This window comes from Stegastes partitus, unplaced genomic scaffold (assembly GCF_000690725.1).
Source record: "Stegastes partitus isolate 25-593 unplaced genomic scaffold, Stegastes_partitus-1.0.2 Scaffold568, whole genome shotgun sequence".
Lineage (NCBI taxonomy): Eukaryota > Metazoa > Chordata > Actinopteri > Pomacentridae > Stegastes > Stegastes partitus.
In genome coordinates this window covers 1-14,639 of record NW_007578299.1, presented here as the reverse complement: position 1 = coordinate 14,639, position 14,639 = coordinate 1, and the positions used below count along the sequence as shown (strand labels likewise).

The following is a 14,639-nucleotide window of genomic DNA, read 5'->3' as shown; positions in this document are numbered from 1 at the left end:
TTAATTGAGACCCAACAAATCCACAGATAAAACATAGGTACACACAGTCATAAAATATTTCAGAAAATTTTATTTATATACATACAGTATATATGCATTTTGACCCTAAAGGCTGTGTTTGACTGCTGACTGATTCATCCATCCATTGGTTATACACCCACCTCCTCGTGGGGTGCTGGAGCCTATCCTAGCAGACACCCTGAACAGGCTACAGGTCAGCAGACAGATTCAGAAAATGTCAAACAATGTGAAATAATAAATATCAGTCATTTCAGCCTCACGGTCATCCGTTCCTATGACCAGGGTTTTCACACCTACATTTTGCGAAATACTGTCGTTGTACAGAAAAAAGCTACCAAAATCAATAATAACATCTGGATAAATAAGGGTGACAAGATCTTTCACACAGCTGTGTTATACAACAGGTCATTTTATTGCAACTATGACTTGCATTAAAGCAGGTGGCTGGCAGAGAGAGAGAAAGAGGAATGTGTAAATGTAGCTGTGGTTTCAGTAGTTCAAACTTGAGCAGCCTCCTCCTCCTCATCTTTCACCTGTGGAAAAAACACGTAACTGGTTACCATTTTCAAGGTGCCATTTTTCTTGAGGTTATTTTATTGACTGCATTTTGTAGAGTTTGGTTGCTCTGTAACTGCATTCTACTTGACCATGAGGAATGAGGAAAAGGAGTAAAGCTATGTGTCAACAAGTATGTTATAAAAGGGAATTTAAAGATAAACACAACCAGTTTTACAGGCTTTTAGACATTCCAACAGGTAAGACAACTGCTTGTTTTTGCAATACGAACGATGAAGTGACAACTAAACCTGATACAATATGATCATTATTTACAGCTAAATGCAGTAGTTTTGACAAATTACATGTTTTGCTGACCTTTGAAGCGATAAGAAATAAATATAGCCTCAAGGTCAAACTAACATTAATAAATGTTAATGTATTGTCACTATTATTATTTATGAACTAATAACCAGAAGAAAATGAAACAGAAATTTTGCTAGATGCACAAGTTTGGGCTACTTGTATAGTCTTCATTAACTCCTTAGGCCTAAGTTGGCTTGTTTTGAGTCTTCAAATCTCATGCTGTCATTCAATATTGATGGATTCCCTTTAAGCTACTGACAGAGGATCTGAAAATGAAGCCCAATGATGACTACAAAGCAGTGACAGGACAGAAATGAAAAGCAAAACCCCCACATGAGAGCAAACAAGCTGCAGAAAGGTTTAGCAGAAACAGAAGTGGTGGCACACCTTTCTACAGTGTAGCACCAATAAACAAACAAGTCACCAGAAACAAACCTTCATCTGCAACTTCATCGTCTCTCGGGCAAAAATTCGCCAACGTTGTGTTGTTAGAAACTAGATTGTTTTGCCCCTGTGGCTGTTTGCCTCCCCAAAACAGTCAAGTTGCAGTTTAAATCTGACTGTCCAGACTTGAACTTTGATGTAATGACTTCATCATTTTATCCTATTAGACATTTGCATGAGACGTAGTCATAGTTAGCATGTGAATGCTTGAGTTATATCCAAAAAAAACATTTTTTTTGGGGGGGGGGGAGGGTTATAGTGACCTTTGAGCACCAAATTCTACTCAGTTCATCCTTGAGTCCAAAAGACTATTTGTGCCAGATGCAATAAAATTCCACTCAGGCTTTCGTGATTTATAGTGTTCACAAGAATGGAATGAATGTGCGGTCACAGTGACCTTTAACAACTGAAATATAATCAGTTCTTCCTCGAATTCAAGTGAATGTTTGTGAAAGAATTTCCTTTTAAGCATTTAAGAGGCATCGTGTTCACAAGAACAGGACGGAAAGGTTTTCCCGGTATGGAGGCAAAAATAAGGAGCAGCATTTTATGAAACAAATATCTTGCCAGCTGTTAAACATGGAAGTGGGTTAGGGTGTTCAAGAAAACTCAGCATGGATAGAGGAATAAATGGCTTCTGCCGAATATGAGCAGATTCTGGATGCAAATGTCAAAGTTTTGCATTCAGCTACAGCTATGACTTTACTGTCAACACAACTGTGAAAGAGATCCTTTTACTCAACAGTCGAAATATGTTCATTGCACCACTGCAACTAATGTGAAGCAGCATGTGTAGAGCAAACAAAAGAAAAGAGAACAAACCTGCTCAACTGATTCAACTTCAGGGACGTAAAACTGCAGCATGTTTTGGATTCCACTCTTCAAAGTAATAATTGAACTGGGGCAGCTGGTGCAGGAGCCCTGCAGCTTCAATTTAACAATGCCGTCTTCAAATCCCCGATACAGAACATCACCTCCATCCTCCTGCACTGTTGGCCTGGAGAACGAGGGCATCGACATGTGAGAAAAGGACAAGAAGCCACAGCAGCAAGCACTGATAACAGAATTCCTCCACATGAACAGGTACCTTATTCGAGTATCCAACAGTTCTTTGATCATAGCAACTACTTCATCATCATCATCTGACGGTGCTGAAAAGAGAAATGAAAATTGGAGAACTTTGTCATTTGAAAAAAGCTTGCCCTACCAGTTCTGTCTATTTCAGTGTTTGCCTTGCACAGCTGATTGAAATTCTGACCTGTATCTGCACTAGGCTTGCTGTCCTCATTGACAATAGGAAGTCCAGATGTAAAAAAGTCCATAATGGCAGCATACACATCAGGTTTAATTACTTTCCATTCCATATGTGCATCAGACTAAGTGGAGAGAAAGAGGAAACAAGTTATTCCAAACAATGGCATTACGCAGTACGACAGTAGATTAAGTAAAACAAAACCTGTCTTTACCTTTGTGATGGTAATAAAGTCGGGGCCCAGGAAGACACTCTTGACTCCATCAATCCTAAACAGCTGTCTGAAGACAACACATAGCATACATGAGGTTTGAGTACATTTGACACAAATTAAAAAGTTAACTTTACATAACAAATCATTATATATATATATAAAATGGGTATTATGCTTAAAATAAAAAGATAAGTGCACATGTGCAAGTTTTATGCATATAACCCCAGCCATGCCCACGAATATTAACTAATGTTGTAATAACACAGTGATGCAAATATTTATTTCTGTTTATATCTGTTAGAATTTCTTTAGAACACCAGCTCCAGAGTCAAAAACACCCGGCAGTGCACAGAGTAGTCTACTGTTTTTGCTTTGCAAGAATTAAAATGCTATTTAGTGTTATTTTGTAGAAGTTTAAGGTTGCTTTGGTTACTGCGCTACTAATCTGCACAGATGACTTGCCAAACACAAGTGTAACTAATAACAATTACAGAAAGCTATTACATTATTTTAATATTACATTATTGTTATTTAGGTGTGAAATGGGAAAACATGATTGGCATCAACAGCATAATTTAAACCTGTACTTTTCATGCCACTCTACATCAAGATGTATGCTGTTACATAATGTATTACACATAATAAATACTCTTGCATGGAAGAAGTTGTGTACCTGGCTAAGGGTGAGCAATATGCATCACGAGGGCCAGCAAAGTTCATAGTTCCCTCTTCAAGAACGGTTCGACCAGGCAGAAACTTCATACTGTTTGGATTTGGTGTGTCCTGTGTCTGAACAAACATGGTCCTTCCTGGAAAGAGACAAAACAAAAAGTACAATGTCACGTCAGTCATGGCAAGCCACAAGGCTGTCTGAGCCAAGGTTTTCTGAGATAAACATTCTCCTTAGCAATTTTGATTTATAGAACAGCAGGACTGGCATCTGTTCAGAAAGAAGGGTAATTTCACACATCTCATAAGCGCGTCACACTATTTGAGTAGCCGACAACCATCTGCTACCATAAGATATGCTTTAGAGGGACGTTCAAGACCATCATTTCTGTATTTAGCATATTCAGAACTACAATCAGACTCTGATATAGTCAAGTAGGTTTTCACACCCAAGGAATTTCAAGGTATGATTTGGTGCATTACAGTAAATGCTGACAAGTGGAGCATTTTCAAAGAAGGATAAAAAGATCTAAGAAGAAAGAAAGTGTTGCTAGTCAGTTGATTGTAAATGTTCTCAGACAAACAAGGAACAAGTGGTACAGGTTAACTAAGCAAGTGCAGCAAATCCAGGAAATTTCAAGTGATAAAAAGTCATGGAAATATTTCCGTTGTGCAGGAATGTGCAAATTTACACATTGTTACATGCGCTAATTTAGGAATACAAACCAGGAACAACCCAGAGAGGGTTTTGTGGCCATCTGTTCGAGACTCCTGTAGTATGTGAAGGCCAGTGTAATCCAGTGCTCTGACACCCTCTGCCAGCAAGACTGAAATGGCACATATAAGAAAATCAAAAGGTTATTATACTGAAACTCACAAGTTTACAACTGTAGAAAACGAATACTAGCACAATGTCGGCCTGTTCCATTTACCTCTTCCTACTTATGGATATGGAAGTAATGAATTCAGAACATGAGGGACTGAGCGAGACTAATCTACTAAAAACCCTCTGCGTACAGTGCTAACAAGACATGTAATCTATTTGTAGAAGAAGTAAAGCCAGTTGTTATATAGAGCAAAACGTATACCAGCCCTACAATGATTGATGCAGTACATACAGCATTATACTTTATAATCAGAATAAGTCTTTTCTTGGCCCAGAACAAAGCACAAAACCCAACTTTTAATTTAATAATAACCAACAATACACTTTTTTTTCATAGCACCTTTATCTGGCAAAGTGTACGAAGATATTATTATTAGAAATAAAAACACATTCAGATATAGACAATGTAACTGGATATGTAATAGAACTGCACCTAACCATACTGATTAATGAGTTAGTTGTTTGGTGTATTAAATGTCAATCCCTGTTTCCAAAAAGCCCCACATGACACTCTCAAATGGTGTTCGTTTAAAGCCCAAAGATATTCTACTTCCTGTTACAGAGGACAGAGATTTATAAAGCTTGAATCAGAGACTTGTGACTTCTTCTTCTTCTTTTTTTTTTTTCAAAAAATGACAAAATGATTAAGTGACTATCAAAATAGTTGCTGACTGATTTATTAGTTGACAGTTAATTGACTAGATGCTGCAGCTTTACTATGTAAAAAATGGACATGGATAATACACAATGATGAAAAGAGAAAAAGACAACAAACATTCACAGTTATTTAGTATGGTGGTTACAGTACACATTTTTATTTTTTAATAGATATACACTTTGTTAATTACATGCCTATATATAGAATAGTAATGCAGAAACATTCCAAACATCTCATTTGAGTGTATATGCAATCTTGTGTTGACTTTTTAAAAATTTACTTATGTGTTTTTATTTATTTTATTCCTTTTCACTAGTTTACTTATCTTTTTCTTTATTATGTTATACAATCTTACTCAAGTGCTGTAAGTACCTCTCATTATCATTGTTTTTGTATTATTTATTTTGACTTTTTCCTCTGTTTGATGGGTTGTATGGCTGTCTGGGATGCGGACATTGTTTGGTGTTCTGTTTGTTAAAATAAAACAAAAACTCAATATAAAAGTAAAAAAAAAACAAAAAAACAAAAAAACAACAAAAACATAGCAAACAAATCCACAACAAAGTTAGGAAAATATAACGAATAAGAGACTAAAACTGTACATGACAGTGAACATCCCTCAGTACTCAGTTATGCAAACTACTAGAAATAAGCGTGATCACATGGAGGCACATATTCCCCCAAACAGGATGTCAAAGTTACATCAGAAATTTCCACTCAGAATCAAAGCCTCAGTCTAATCAAGAAACAGTTTCAAGGAATGGTGTTCAACCACGTTTTAGCAGTTTAGCAAAACATGAACTACACATGTGCAGTAGTCAACTTGTGACAAAAGAGACAGACTTTGGTTTAACGGGGGTGTGACAATTTGAATTCAACATTTTCTCCCCAAAATGTTGTAAATTCTGGTTTAGTAGGACAATAAAAGTCTCGTTTCAACAGTGCTGATAACTGACAGTGACTAAAAGTGCTAAAACAGTATAACAAGACGCTGCTTTCATCACATGCAGTAATATTGATTCTGCGTCACTCCACAGTTTAGCCAGCATGCTAGCCGGCTAGCTACCGTTAGCCTGACTGAGGTCGATGCATCCAAACACGCATAGAAGAAGCAAAACTAGAGGACGTCGCCAGCTCACAACTGACAGACATGTGGACTTACGGTAGTGAAAGTCTTGCTGAAATCCCCAACAACCTGCCGACCTGTCTGTACGTCGCCATGTTTGTTTTGCTTACTTAAACACAAGCGGAAGCGCTCGATCTCATTTCCGGACGTGACGCAGTATTATTGTACGTTGAAGTAAAGTTTCCCCCTGATAAGTAGCAACTCGCAGCTACCGTCCAGCGCAGTTTTCAAAGGCTAAAAAAAAATAACATTAAACTGCGTTTAAAATGCCTTGTGGCAAAAACTTCAGGAGAAGAAGAGGATCGTCAGATGTGGAGGAGGATGAGACGACCCAAGAAGTCAGGTAAAGGACTTTATTCAAACATGAACCGTAATGCTAAGCTATAGATGCATGTTATGTTAGCTAGCCAGCTACCGTCTGCGAGTGCATTAAAACAAAATTACATGTTATTTTAATGCACATGTAGTTTTATTAAGCTGTGTAGCTAATAATATTTAATTTGTGTGTCTTGATCGTTCAGATCGAAAGTAGAAGAAGCTAAAGAGCTACAGAGTTTGAGGAGACGACAGAACGGAGTCAGGTAACGTGAAGGCAGCACTGTTTCTCTAAACATGAACACGATTCAGCTGGTAAATTCTAAAGTATACTGATATATATGAAATAAAAACGAGTTTTTTTTGTTGTTTTTTTTTTCAAATAGCGTGACCGCTCTATTGGTTGGAGAGAAACTGCCACCAGAGGCTGAGATTGATGTAAGTGATCTGCTTGAAGTGTAATTTGTTTAATTTACTGTCAAAATGGTGTAGATAAAATGGTTTTAGTCTGCGCAGAACTCGAAGGCAATATTAAGCAGACAAAGCCAGAAAAATTATGAAACTTCTAACAATATTTTTTAACAAAGAAAAGCTGGTGCATTGGAATGGAAAGACGCGATGACACGCTCAGGTTGACTTGGCCTTTGTCTCAGTCTCTGTGAGACAAAGCCTGAAGATGTCGACCTAAATATGTTTGTTTAAATGGCAACTACTCTAAACTCCATTACAATAATGATTTGTTACAGAATGACCCTTTTAAACTGAAGACCGGAGGGGTCGTGGACATGAAAAAAGTGAAAGACAGAAACAGGGACATGTAAGTGAATGTTTAACTGCTTTATGATATTACCACACTGTATGCATTATGATTTCATTTCTAAATGCAATACATGCGTAATCTCGTATGGCACTGATTGACCCAAGATGATGCTTTCCACCTGCAGGACAGAAGATGAGACAGACCTCAACCTGGGCACATCGTTTTCAGCTGAAACTAACAGAAGGGACGAGGATGCGGACATGTATGTATGCTTTTCTCTCTTGTCACATATATATGAAGACATACCCTCATGCTTTTTGGGATTCAGAATGTGCTGATGTAAGTCCAGTGGCAACGTTAGGGGAATGGCTTTATCCTATCGCAAAATATCAAATGACAGACCTATAACCTAAGTTGTTTGCACGAGTGCATCTACATGTTAAACGGCAACATTCAGCAACTGCTTTATTTAAATATAATCCCCAAAGTGTGGACTCTCACACAGCTACAAAGTGCTTCTTAGGAATATGTTACAATGTGGGTTTTAAATCTGTCTTGGCAGGATGAAATATATTGAGACAGAGCTTAAAAAGAAGAAGGGCTTGGTGGAGGCTGAGGAACAGAAAGTGAAGGTGAAGAATGCTGAGGACCACCTGTATGAGCTGCCTGAGAACATCCGAGTCAACTCAGCCAAGAAGACAGAGGAGATGTTATCCAATCAGATGCTGAGTGGGATCCCTGAAGTTGATCTTGGCATTGAGTACGTACAGAAGATTCAGAAAATTTCATTTGTAGAATCTTCCAGAAGTGTTTTTTTTTTTTTTGACAGAAAAGACAGTCTGTTTTAAGAGCAGGCAGTGATTGGTTAAAGGAAAAGATGCAGCTCTTGGTGACAGTGTATTTATATGATTTCTTTTCTAGTGCAAAGATTAAGAACATTATTCAGACAGAGGAAGCCAAAGCCAAGCTTATAGCAGAACAACGGAACAAGAAAAAAGACCACGGCACATCATTTGTTCCCACTAACATTGCTGTCAACTACGTCCAACACAACCGCTGTGAGTTCTCTCGATCTGTGTACATTGGGGTGTGAATGGTGACATGATGACTCCTGAGGTTAATGAGAGGCGAATGGTTTGCTAATTGAGACAGTTTCTTCCTTTAGTCTACCATGAGGATGTGAATGCACCACAGAGGCACCACAGACACAGAGAAGAGCCCAAAGCAAGACCGCTGCGAGTGGGCGACACAGAGAAACCAGGACCAGAGAGTAAGAGACTATCCACAGCTATACTCTATGTGTTATATTCACTCGTATGAGCCACAGATAGACCTGTCTATAAACACTGTGCATGCTGTAAATACCATTTTAAAACATATTCTACGTTTCATTAATCCACAGCTTCGTCACCACCCAACTACCGCAAACGTCCAAACAACGAAAAGGCAACAGATGACTACCACTATGAGAAGTTCAAGAAGATGAATCGAAGATATTGAAGCGGTGGATGCTTTTTTTTTTTAAGAATTACAAAACATGTCAGCTTTACAGAGATTGAGCCATAATGATAATTTATGGACTAGTTTTCCTAAAAAGCTGTTAATGGCTGAACTCCTAAGCCACTGTTGTACTTTTTAATTATTGTATAGAGCTCCTGGTGGTTACCTGTATGCAGTACATTTGCTATGTAACGTGTCATGTTAATGATAATTTTACTTAACCCATCGTTTAATTTGGCTCATTTTGCTCAGGATTGTCTGATAACCAAGAAAAAAGGTGATAAAAGGACCAGAATATGTCAAAGTCCCTCTCCAGTCATTGATCACACTTATAAAAAGTCATCTCTGTGCATCAAAATTATATATTTAGAAGTTTTATTGCTTGAAAATATTTCCTCCTGCTTCCTCTGGGATGTGCAGATTTATAGTCCCCGCCTCAAATACACCAGCTCACCTATAACGCTTGTCAAATGCTGTAAAAGCACTCTACACTGCAGAATGGCAGCTTGTAATACTGGAGTAATTCAGCCACACGTTTGTAACCAGTTCCAAGACTAGTGATTCCTAAGCCCCACCTTACAAACAAACAATTTTGGTTCCTTACATTTGTTACTTAAAACCATTTAAGTCTGGATCTGTTTTTGGGAAAGTCATCAGTACACTGCAACGTCAAGGTCCAAATGCTCAGTTATGGTGTTGCTTATTTCACTCATGTCTTCCAGCTTAATAAAACATGTAACTGTTAACAAAAAAAACAAAACTTTCCATTGAAGGGGGTCTTCAAGGAGCACAAAAGGACATGGAAACTGTCAAACTGAGTGGTCCTCTTGTTCTGAACTGTTTAGTTTTGTCTTTTAGTTCACTGTCAAGTCTTGTAGTCATAGATTTGTGTTTTTCAGGCTTGTAGAAACAGATTTGATTAAAAAAATAAAACCAACAACATTTGACTTGTTTAATTTGATCTGAACTTACGAGTAAAAAAAGCAGACAAAACATATTACAAAAGCACACTTTTACAAGATAAATCTAATACAGTCGTATTCAATACATGAGCAAACTTCAGCATAGGAATACAAAAAAATGAATGTATATCAATGTTTCAAAGGTTAACTAAAAATTCCTAAAGTTTTCAATAGTTTTTTTTAAATGATAACTTCAGTAATGTGTGTATAATATAATGTATATTATGAATAAGCCAGTGTATGTATGTTTTTTCCATAAATTCCTTTAAACTGAGAGGAATGTCAGCTTACAATAAGGTTTTACTGGCCACCTTCTGCTTCTAATATGGTTTTTATGTGTTTTTGTTCAGTGCAGTTCATTTTACTTCTACCTTATTGCCTGCTAATGCAAAAGAAATCCTCATTTACAAAATTCTAGTCCAATTTCAAATCTCCAATACAATCAAACTCTAGTTCACAATGTGTAATGGAAACTGAAATCATCCAAACAACAGATGTCAAAGCAAAAGTGTCCTTTGCTCCAAACAGTGTCTCTTCTCATGGTTTCTCTATGGAGGCCGTCCCGTGTCCATTGAGGTGGTGTTGGGGGTTTGTCTCCTGTGAGGGAGGTCCGTCCACGTCCTCTCGGTCACCCTGGGTGGAACTGCAGCTGCTGTCTGGGGAGGCCCAACTGTCTCGCCGACGGTAGGCCTCGCACAGCGGCAGATCAGTGCTGTCCCACTGACTGTAGCTTTGCAGAGCAGAAACCAGTAGGAGGCAAAGAATCAGCGCAGCACAGAAAGAGAGGAGCAGACGAGAGCAGCAGGTCAGAATAAGCACATTCATACACATAGAGAAGACATGGAAGCACACATTCGATAGAAGCGTGGAGGTTATGCAGAAGCACTGGAAACGCCACATAAAACAGCTATTTATTGATTTGTTACTACTCAGAGGTATGACTGATCAACTGCTGATGTAAGTTCAGCAAAAGGGTGGGATTAGTTGCTGATGGAGGAGAAAGCAGAGCAAGTGCAGCGAGGAAGGCAGGCCCACACCCAGCATGCTCCAAACAGGACCGAGAGACACTTTGTGATACTTTCTCAAACAAAAAAACAAGACAAACCACTACAACGTTTTGTCTCTACTTTATTTCTCAATCATTCTGAGTCTGTTAAAAGAACTGGCACAAATTGGTACACATGTACAACTGCACCAAGTGCAACTGACACCGCTGACAGTTTGTGCTTTTACGGACGGAATAAACAAAATATAATCTCTTAATTGCTTTAAAAGAAAACATCTACTCAAACAACTGTTAGTTGATTTAAACTTTACCTCAAATAAATAAAAGCACGCAGTTGTGTCAAATTGTACAGTCCATTATTAAAATGTAGCACTGAGGCCATCACCATTATATTCATGATTTAAATACTACACATAAATAATCTTAAATGACTGTTTGCTTTTTAAAAAAATGTATATTCTAATATAGTTTTGTTTTTAAATGGTCATTTTTAAAAAATGTGTGCTCTCTTTTCCCACAAATCTTTGTGTTTGCATCAAATGCTTTAAATTCATGGATTTTAACGACCTCTTTTCATTACTTCCATTTAAAATATTTTGGATACAAAAAGACTAGGAAGCCTCAATACTTATACTCCTCTAAATCATGAATCTCTCTCAAGTACCTGATGATATTTGTTAAAGCATCGCTTACGTCCATTAGATGCTGCAGACCACAAAGCTAAAGGTCTGACCACCATTTAGAAATGAACCTGCAGTAAATCTACACAAATGTTTTGGTTCAGGATAATGAAATTCATCCTTGATACTGGAAAAACCTTCTGGCTTTCAAAGTGCAACAGTAAAACTGAAATGACTTCTCTCAGTTGAAGGGCTGAATACACTGACACAGCTGACATTTAGTGGTAAGCCCCTTTAAGACTGAAGCCCTCTCTCCATTGACCAATTATGTCACGTCATAGAGCAGAATAAAAGTCAAGGCACCTGCTAATGAGTAACAATGTAAAGGCACCGAGTGAGATGAGACAGATCACAATGACCCTCAGCAATTATTTGCGTCAATGAATGGCTCTATTTGGAAATCACGACAAAGGTTGCCAAGTGTCTGAACTAAATGGTTCCTTGAGCTCAGCAGTAAATGGTAGAAGGTGGACAGCACATGGTGGGACAACAGCGGGGCGGTGGGATGGGGGCAAGTATGAGCCTACTTGTACCTGGAGGAGTAATACTCTTCCTCTAGCTCATACAGGTCGACGGCAATCTCATCACGCAGCGACGTGAGCTTTTTGTCACACTCCTCCTGTAGTGAGCGGAGCTGCTGGTTCTGGAGGTTAATGGCTTCGTTCACGGAAGGAAAGTCATTCAGAATCAGGAACTGCTTCAGATCGGACACCAGTTTCATGAGGGACTCGCCGGCACGCACCTGACACAACGACAAAGAGGAGCTGGTTTGAAAATGAGGACTTTTTTAAAAAATCCCTTTGTCTACATGGAAGAGACTTTAGAAGCCACACAAAGTAATCCCAAAGTGTACAAACAGTTTTATATACATGGCTATAATACAAAAAGCTGAATTACTCCAATATCATAACTTGCCATTGTGCAGCTTAAAATAGTTTTTGGGTAAGAGTAGGTGGAGAAAGAGGTTGGGACTTTATAGATCTGCACAATCTAAAGGAGAAAGTTATATCAAACACATTTTAAGGCAGGAAAGGATTATTTTCATGTGACTTTAAAGGAAAGCTGCAGCATAAAAAAGGAGTAGTCTTGGGTTTAACTTAATTTGATCTAAATACTATACATGAAGAGCTGGAATCAGCTGGCAGCAGCATCAGTGAATGTCTCTGCTTCTAATTCACTTTAAGTTCTAAGTTAAGCATCAGGGTGTAACTAGCTGTTGTCCTCTTTCGTCTTTCTCTCTCCCCACTAAAACACTTACTAACAGGGTATCAACAAGCTATGAAGCTGAATGTGTTGTGTATTCTGGTGCTTTCTTTAATACTTACAATGTTGGCTGCTCTGACGTGCATCTCATAGTGGTCCTGCTCTGCTTGGGTCGCGCGAGACACCTGCGTCTCATCCTCTATCTGAACACAAAGGAAAGTATGACATCATTGTTTGGTAGACAGAGAGACAAAATGTTAAGAGAAAACATGATAAGACACGAGAGTGATGCTAATTATTGAGTAGCATTCAACAAACACACCGAAACGAACGGACAAAGTGGTAAAGAGCTGAAAAACGAGAGGTTGAATCTCTCTCTGTTACCTTGGCTGTTTTGATGATTTCTGTGAAGTTGTCCAGAATGGACTTGATGTCATCTTTGAGCCTCTTGTTGTAGTTCTGCAGCAGAGTCTCTTTGCTTTGAGGCAGCACTCTCTGAGTCGTCATGGTGCTCAGGAAAACACAGCAGACAGTTCCCTGTTCATATTAACACAGAAATACACTCAGCTGACCCTAACATTTAAAATGAACCAAACACAGCCACAAGTGTATTTCAGCTAGCAGCTAGTTAGCATGAAAAAAACGCATGCTTTCGTTACATACAAAGAGAAAAACGTAGAACTGTGCGTGGTTTACATATCTGTACTACTGTATAGATGCACGTATTGCAGGTTTTATTAAGAAAATGGTTATTACTTACTTCTTATCGCATAGTTATTTAACAATGTCGCTGCTGTTTAATACGAAAAATACGGCGCCTCTTATTCTTCTTCTTCTTCTTCTTCTGCTGCTGCTGTTGCTGCTTCTTCTTCTTCTATTGATTTGGCGGTAGGCATCCAACGTTCAAGTGCATTACTGCCACCTACCGGACTGGAGTGTGGAGAAAGCTTGGCAGAAAAAACAACAACAAAAGAAACCTTATTAGAAATTCTGTTTTTAAATACTCAGTTAGATCACTTAATATTCCCTTTCCTGTTCCCCCAAGGAGGTTCTGCACGGTTTGTTGTCTAATCTGATTTTTTTTTGCAACTTTTTCTTTGAGTTTTTCCTTTCTTCTTCTTCATATTGCTGGCATTCCAGCAGCACATGTTGAACTGTTTCTTCTTTGTCACAGTGCTGACATGCTCCAGTTGGATGTTTGTTTATTTTTTGGAGTGTGCAATTTAATCTAGTGTGTCCGATTCTTAAATGGGTAATGACTGCCTCTTCCCTCTGGCTCCTGCTCAGCCTTCTGCTCTGACCAATGTGTTTTTGGATGTTACAGAATTGTCTTCCTCTGTCATTTTAGAGTGCATCCATGATAGGACCAGGCGGGGGTGGCACAAGCCATCTCACCGATTTCAATGAAACTTTGCCAGTTTAAAGGGGTCCACCCAAAACTGCTTCAGTCTAAGTTTATGGAAATTTGGTCAAACTGGGGGGATTTCACCACCCTTCCTTGTTTTTTTTTCAAAAATGACCAAAAATCGCCTAAAAAATGTTCAGAAGTATAAAGCTCTACTTCTGTAAGAATTCAACCAAATCTTTTCATATTTTCAGTGAATGTTATCCTACCCAAGGACAATCTATTGTCAACATTTCCTTCTCCTACGACGAGTTCCATCACACAAATCATGTCAGCCAAGACCGCCTCTCTCACCCAACAGTGAAAACTGTTAAAATACCCGAAGTTTAGGCCAAAATATCTCCAGTGCCCGAGCATGCTTCAAAAAGCTGAGCATACCGTCTAAAAGGTGGGACTTCATACTAACATTATCTGCAATAAAATCTTTGGGCACTCACTAAATTATTTTACAGGAGGACTGCAAACTTGTCTCCCACCGCAGGTTACCCGCTTCAGTTTTTTTTCATGATAACGCGTTGATTCTGTAATTATGGCAACAGACAGAAAATGGTTACACACCATACACTTTAATGAAATAGAACCAATTATATTTAATTGCTTCAATAAAAACAAATACTTTTCCCACCACAAGGTACCCGTGTACATTTTTTTTTCATTGTAACGCACCAATTCGGTAA

At 38.5% G+C, this 14,639-nt stretch overlaps 3 protein-coding genes across 4 annotated transcripts; 1 reads left to right on the top strand and 2 right to left on the bottom strand.

Moving 5' to 3' along the window:
• Positions 1-50: 50 nt before the first annotated feature.
• On the bottom strand, positions 51-6,258 carry nfu1 (NFU1 iron-sulfur cluster scaffold homolog (S. cerevisiae)). The gene is made up of 8 exons (XM_008288630.1): positions 6,168-6,258; positions 4,188-4,288; positions 3,466-3,601; positions 2,793-2,859; positions 2,585-2,702; positions 2,414-2,477; positions 2,149-2,323; positions 51-554 (listed from the first exon to the last, which is right to left on the bottom strand). Exons 1-8 carry the CDS (start codon positions 6,224-6,226, stop codon positions 519-521), a joined length of 756 nt encoding a protein of 251 aa, XP_008286852.1. The 5' UTR covers positions 6,227-6,258; the 3' UTR covers positions 51-518.
• A 33-nt stretch (positions 6,259-6,291) lies between these two features.
• Positions 6,292-9,643, top strand: cunh9orf78 (chromosome unknown C9orf78 homolog). Its single transcript, XM_008288629.1, has 9 exons — positions 6,292-6,474; positions 6,653-6,712; positions 6,833-6,884; positions 7,193-7,263; positions 7,391-7,468; positions 7,769-7,966; positions 8,128-8,264; positions 8,372-8,476; positions 8,609-9,643. The coding sequence occupies exons 1-9, from the start codon at positions 6,398-6,400 to the stop codon at positions 8,704-8,706; spliced, it is 876 nt and encodes a 291-aa protein (XP_008286851.1). The 5' UTR covers positions 6,292-6,397; the 3' UTR covers positions 8,707-9,643.
• A 1-nt stretch (position 9,644) lies between these two features.
• Positions 9,645-13,409, bottom strand: med22 (mediator complex subunit 22). 2 transcript variants are annotated; one of them, XM_008288627.1, is made up of 5 exons: positions 13,318-13,409; positions 12,942-13,094; positions 12,680-12,760; positions 11,888-12,096; positions 9,645-10,398 (listed from the first exon to the last, which is right to left on the bottom strand). In XM_008288627.1, exons 2-5 carry the CDS (start codon positions 13,062-13,064, stop codon positions 10,206-10,208), a joined length of 606 nt encoding a protein of 201 aa, XP_008286849.1. In that variant the 5' UTR covers positions 13,065-13,094; positions 13,318-13,409; the 3' UTR covers positions 9,645-10,205. The 2 variants fall into 2 exon arrangements, with proteins under 2 accessions (XP_008286849.1, XP_008286850.1); XM_008288628.1 differs by lacking the exon at positions 9,645-10,398 and having other exon boundaries at positions 10,779-12,096.
• Between the last annotated feature and the right edge of the window lie 1,230 nt (positions 13,410-14,639).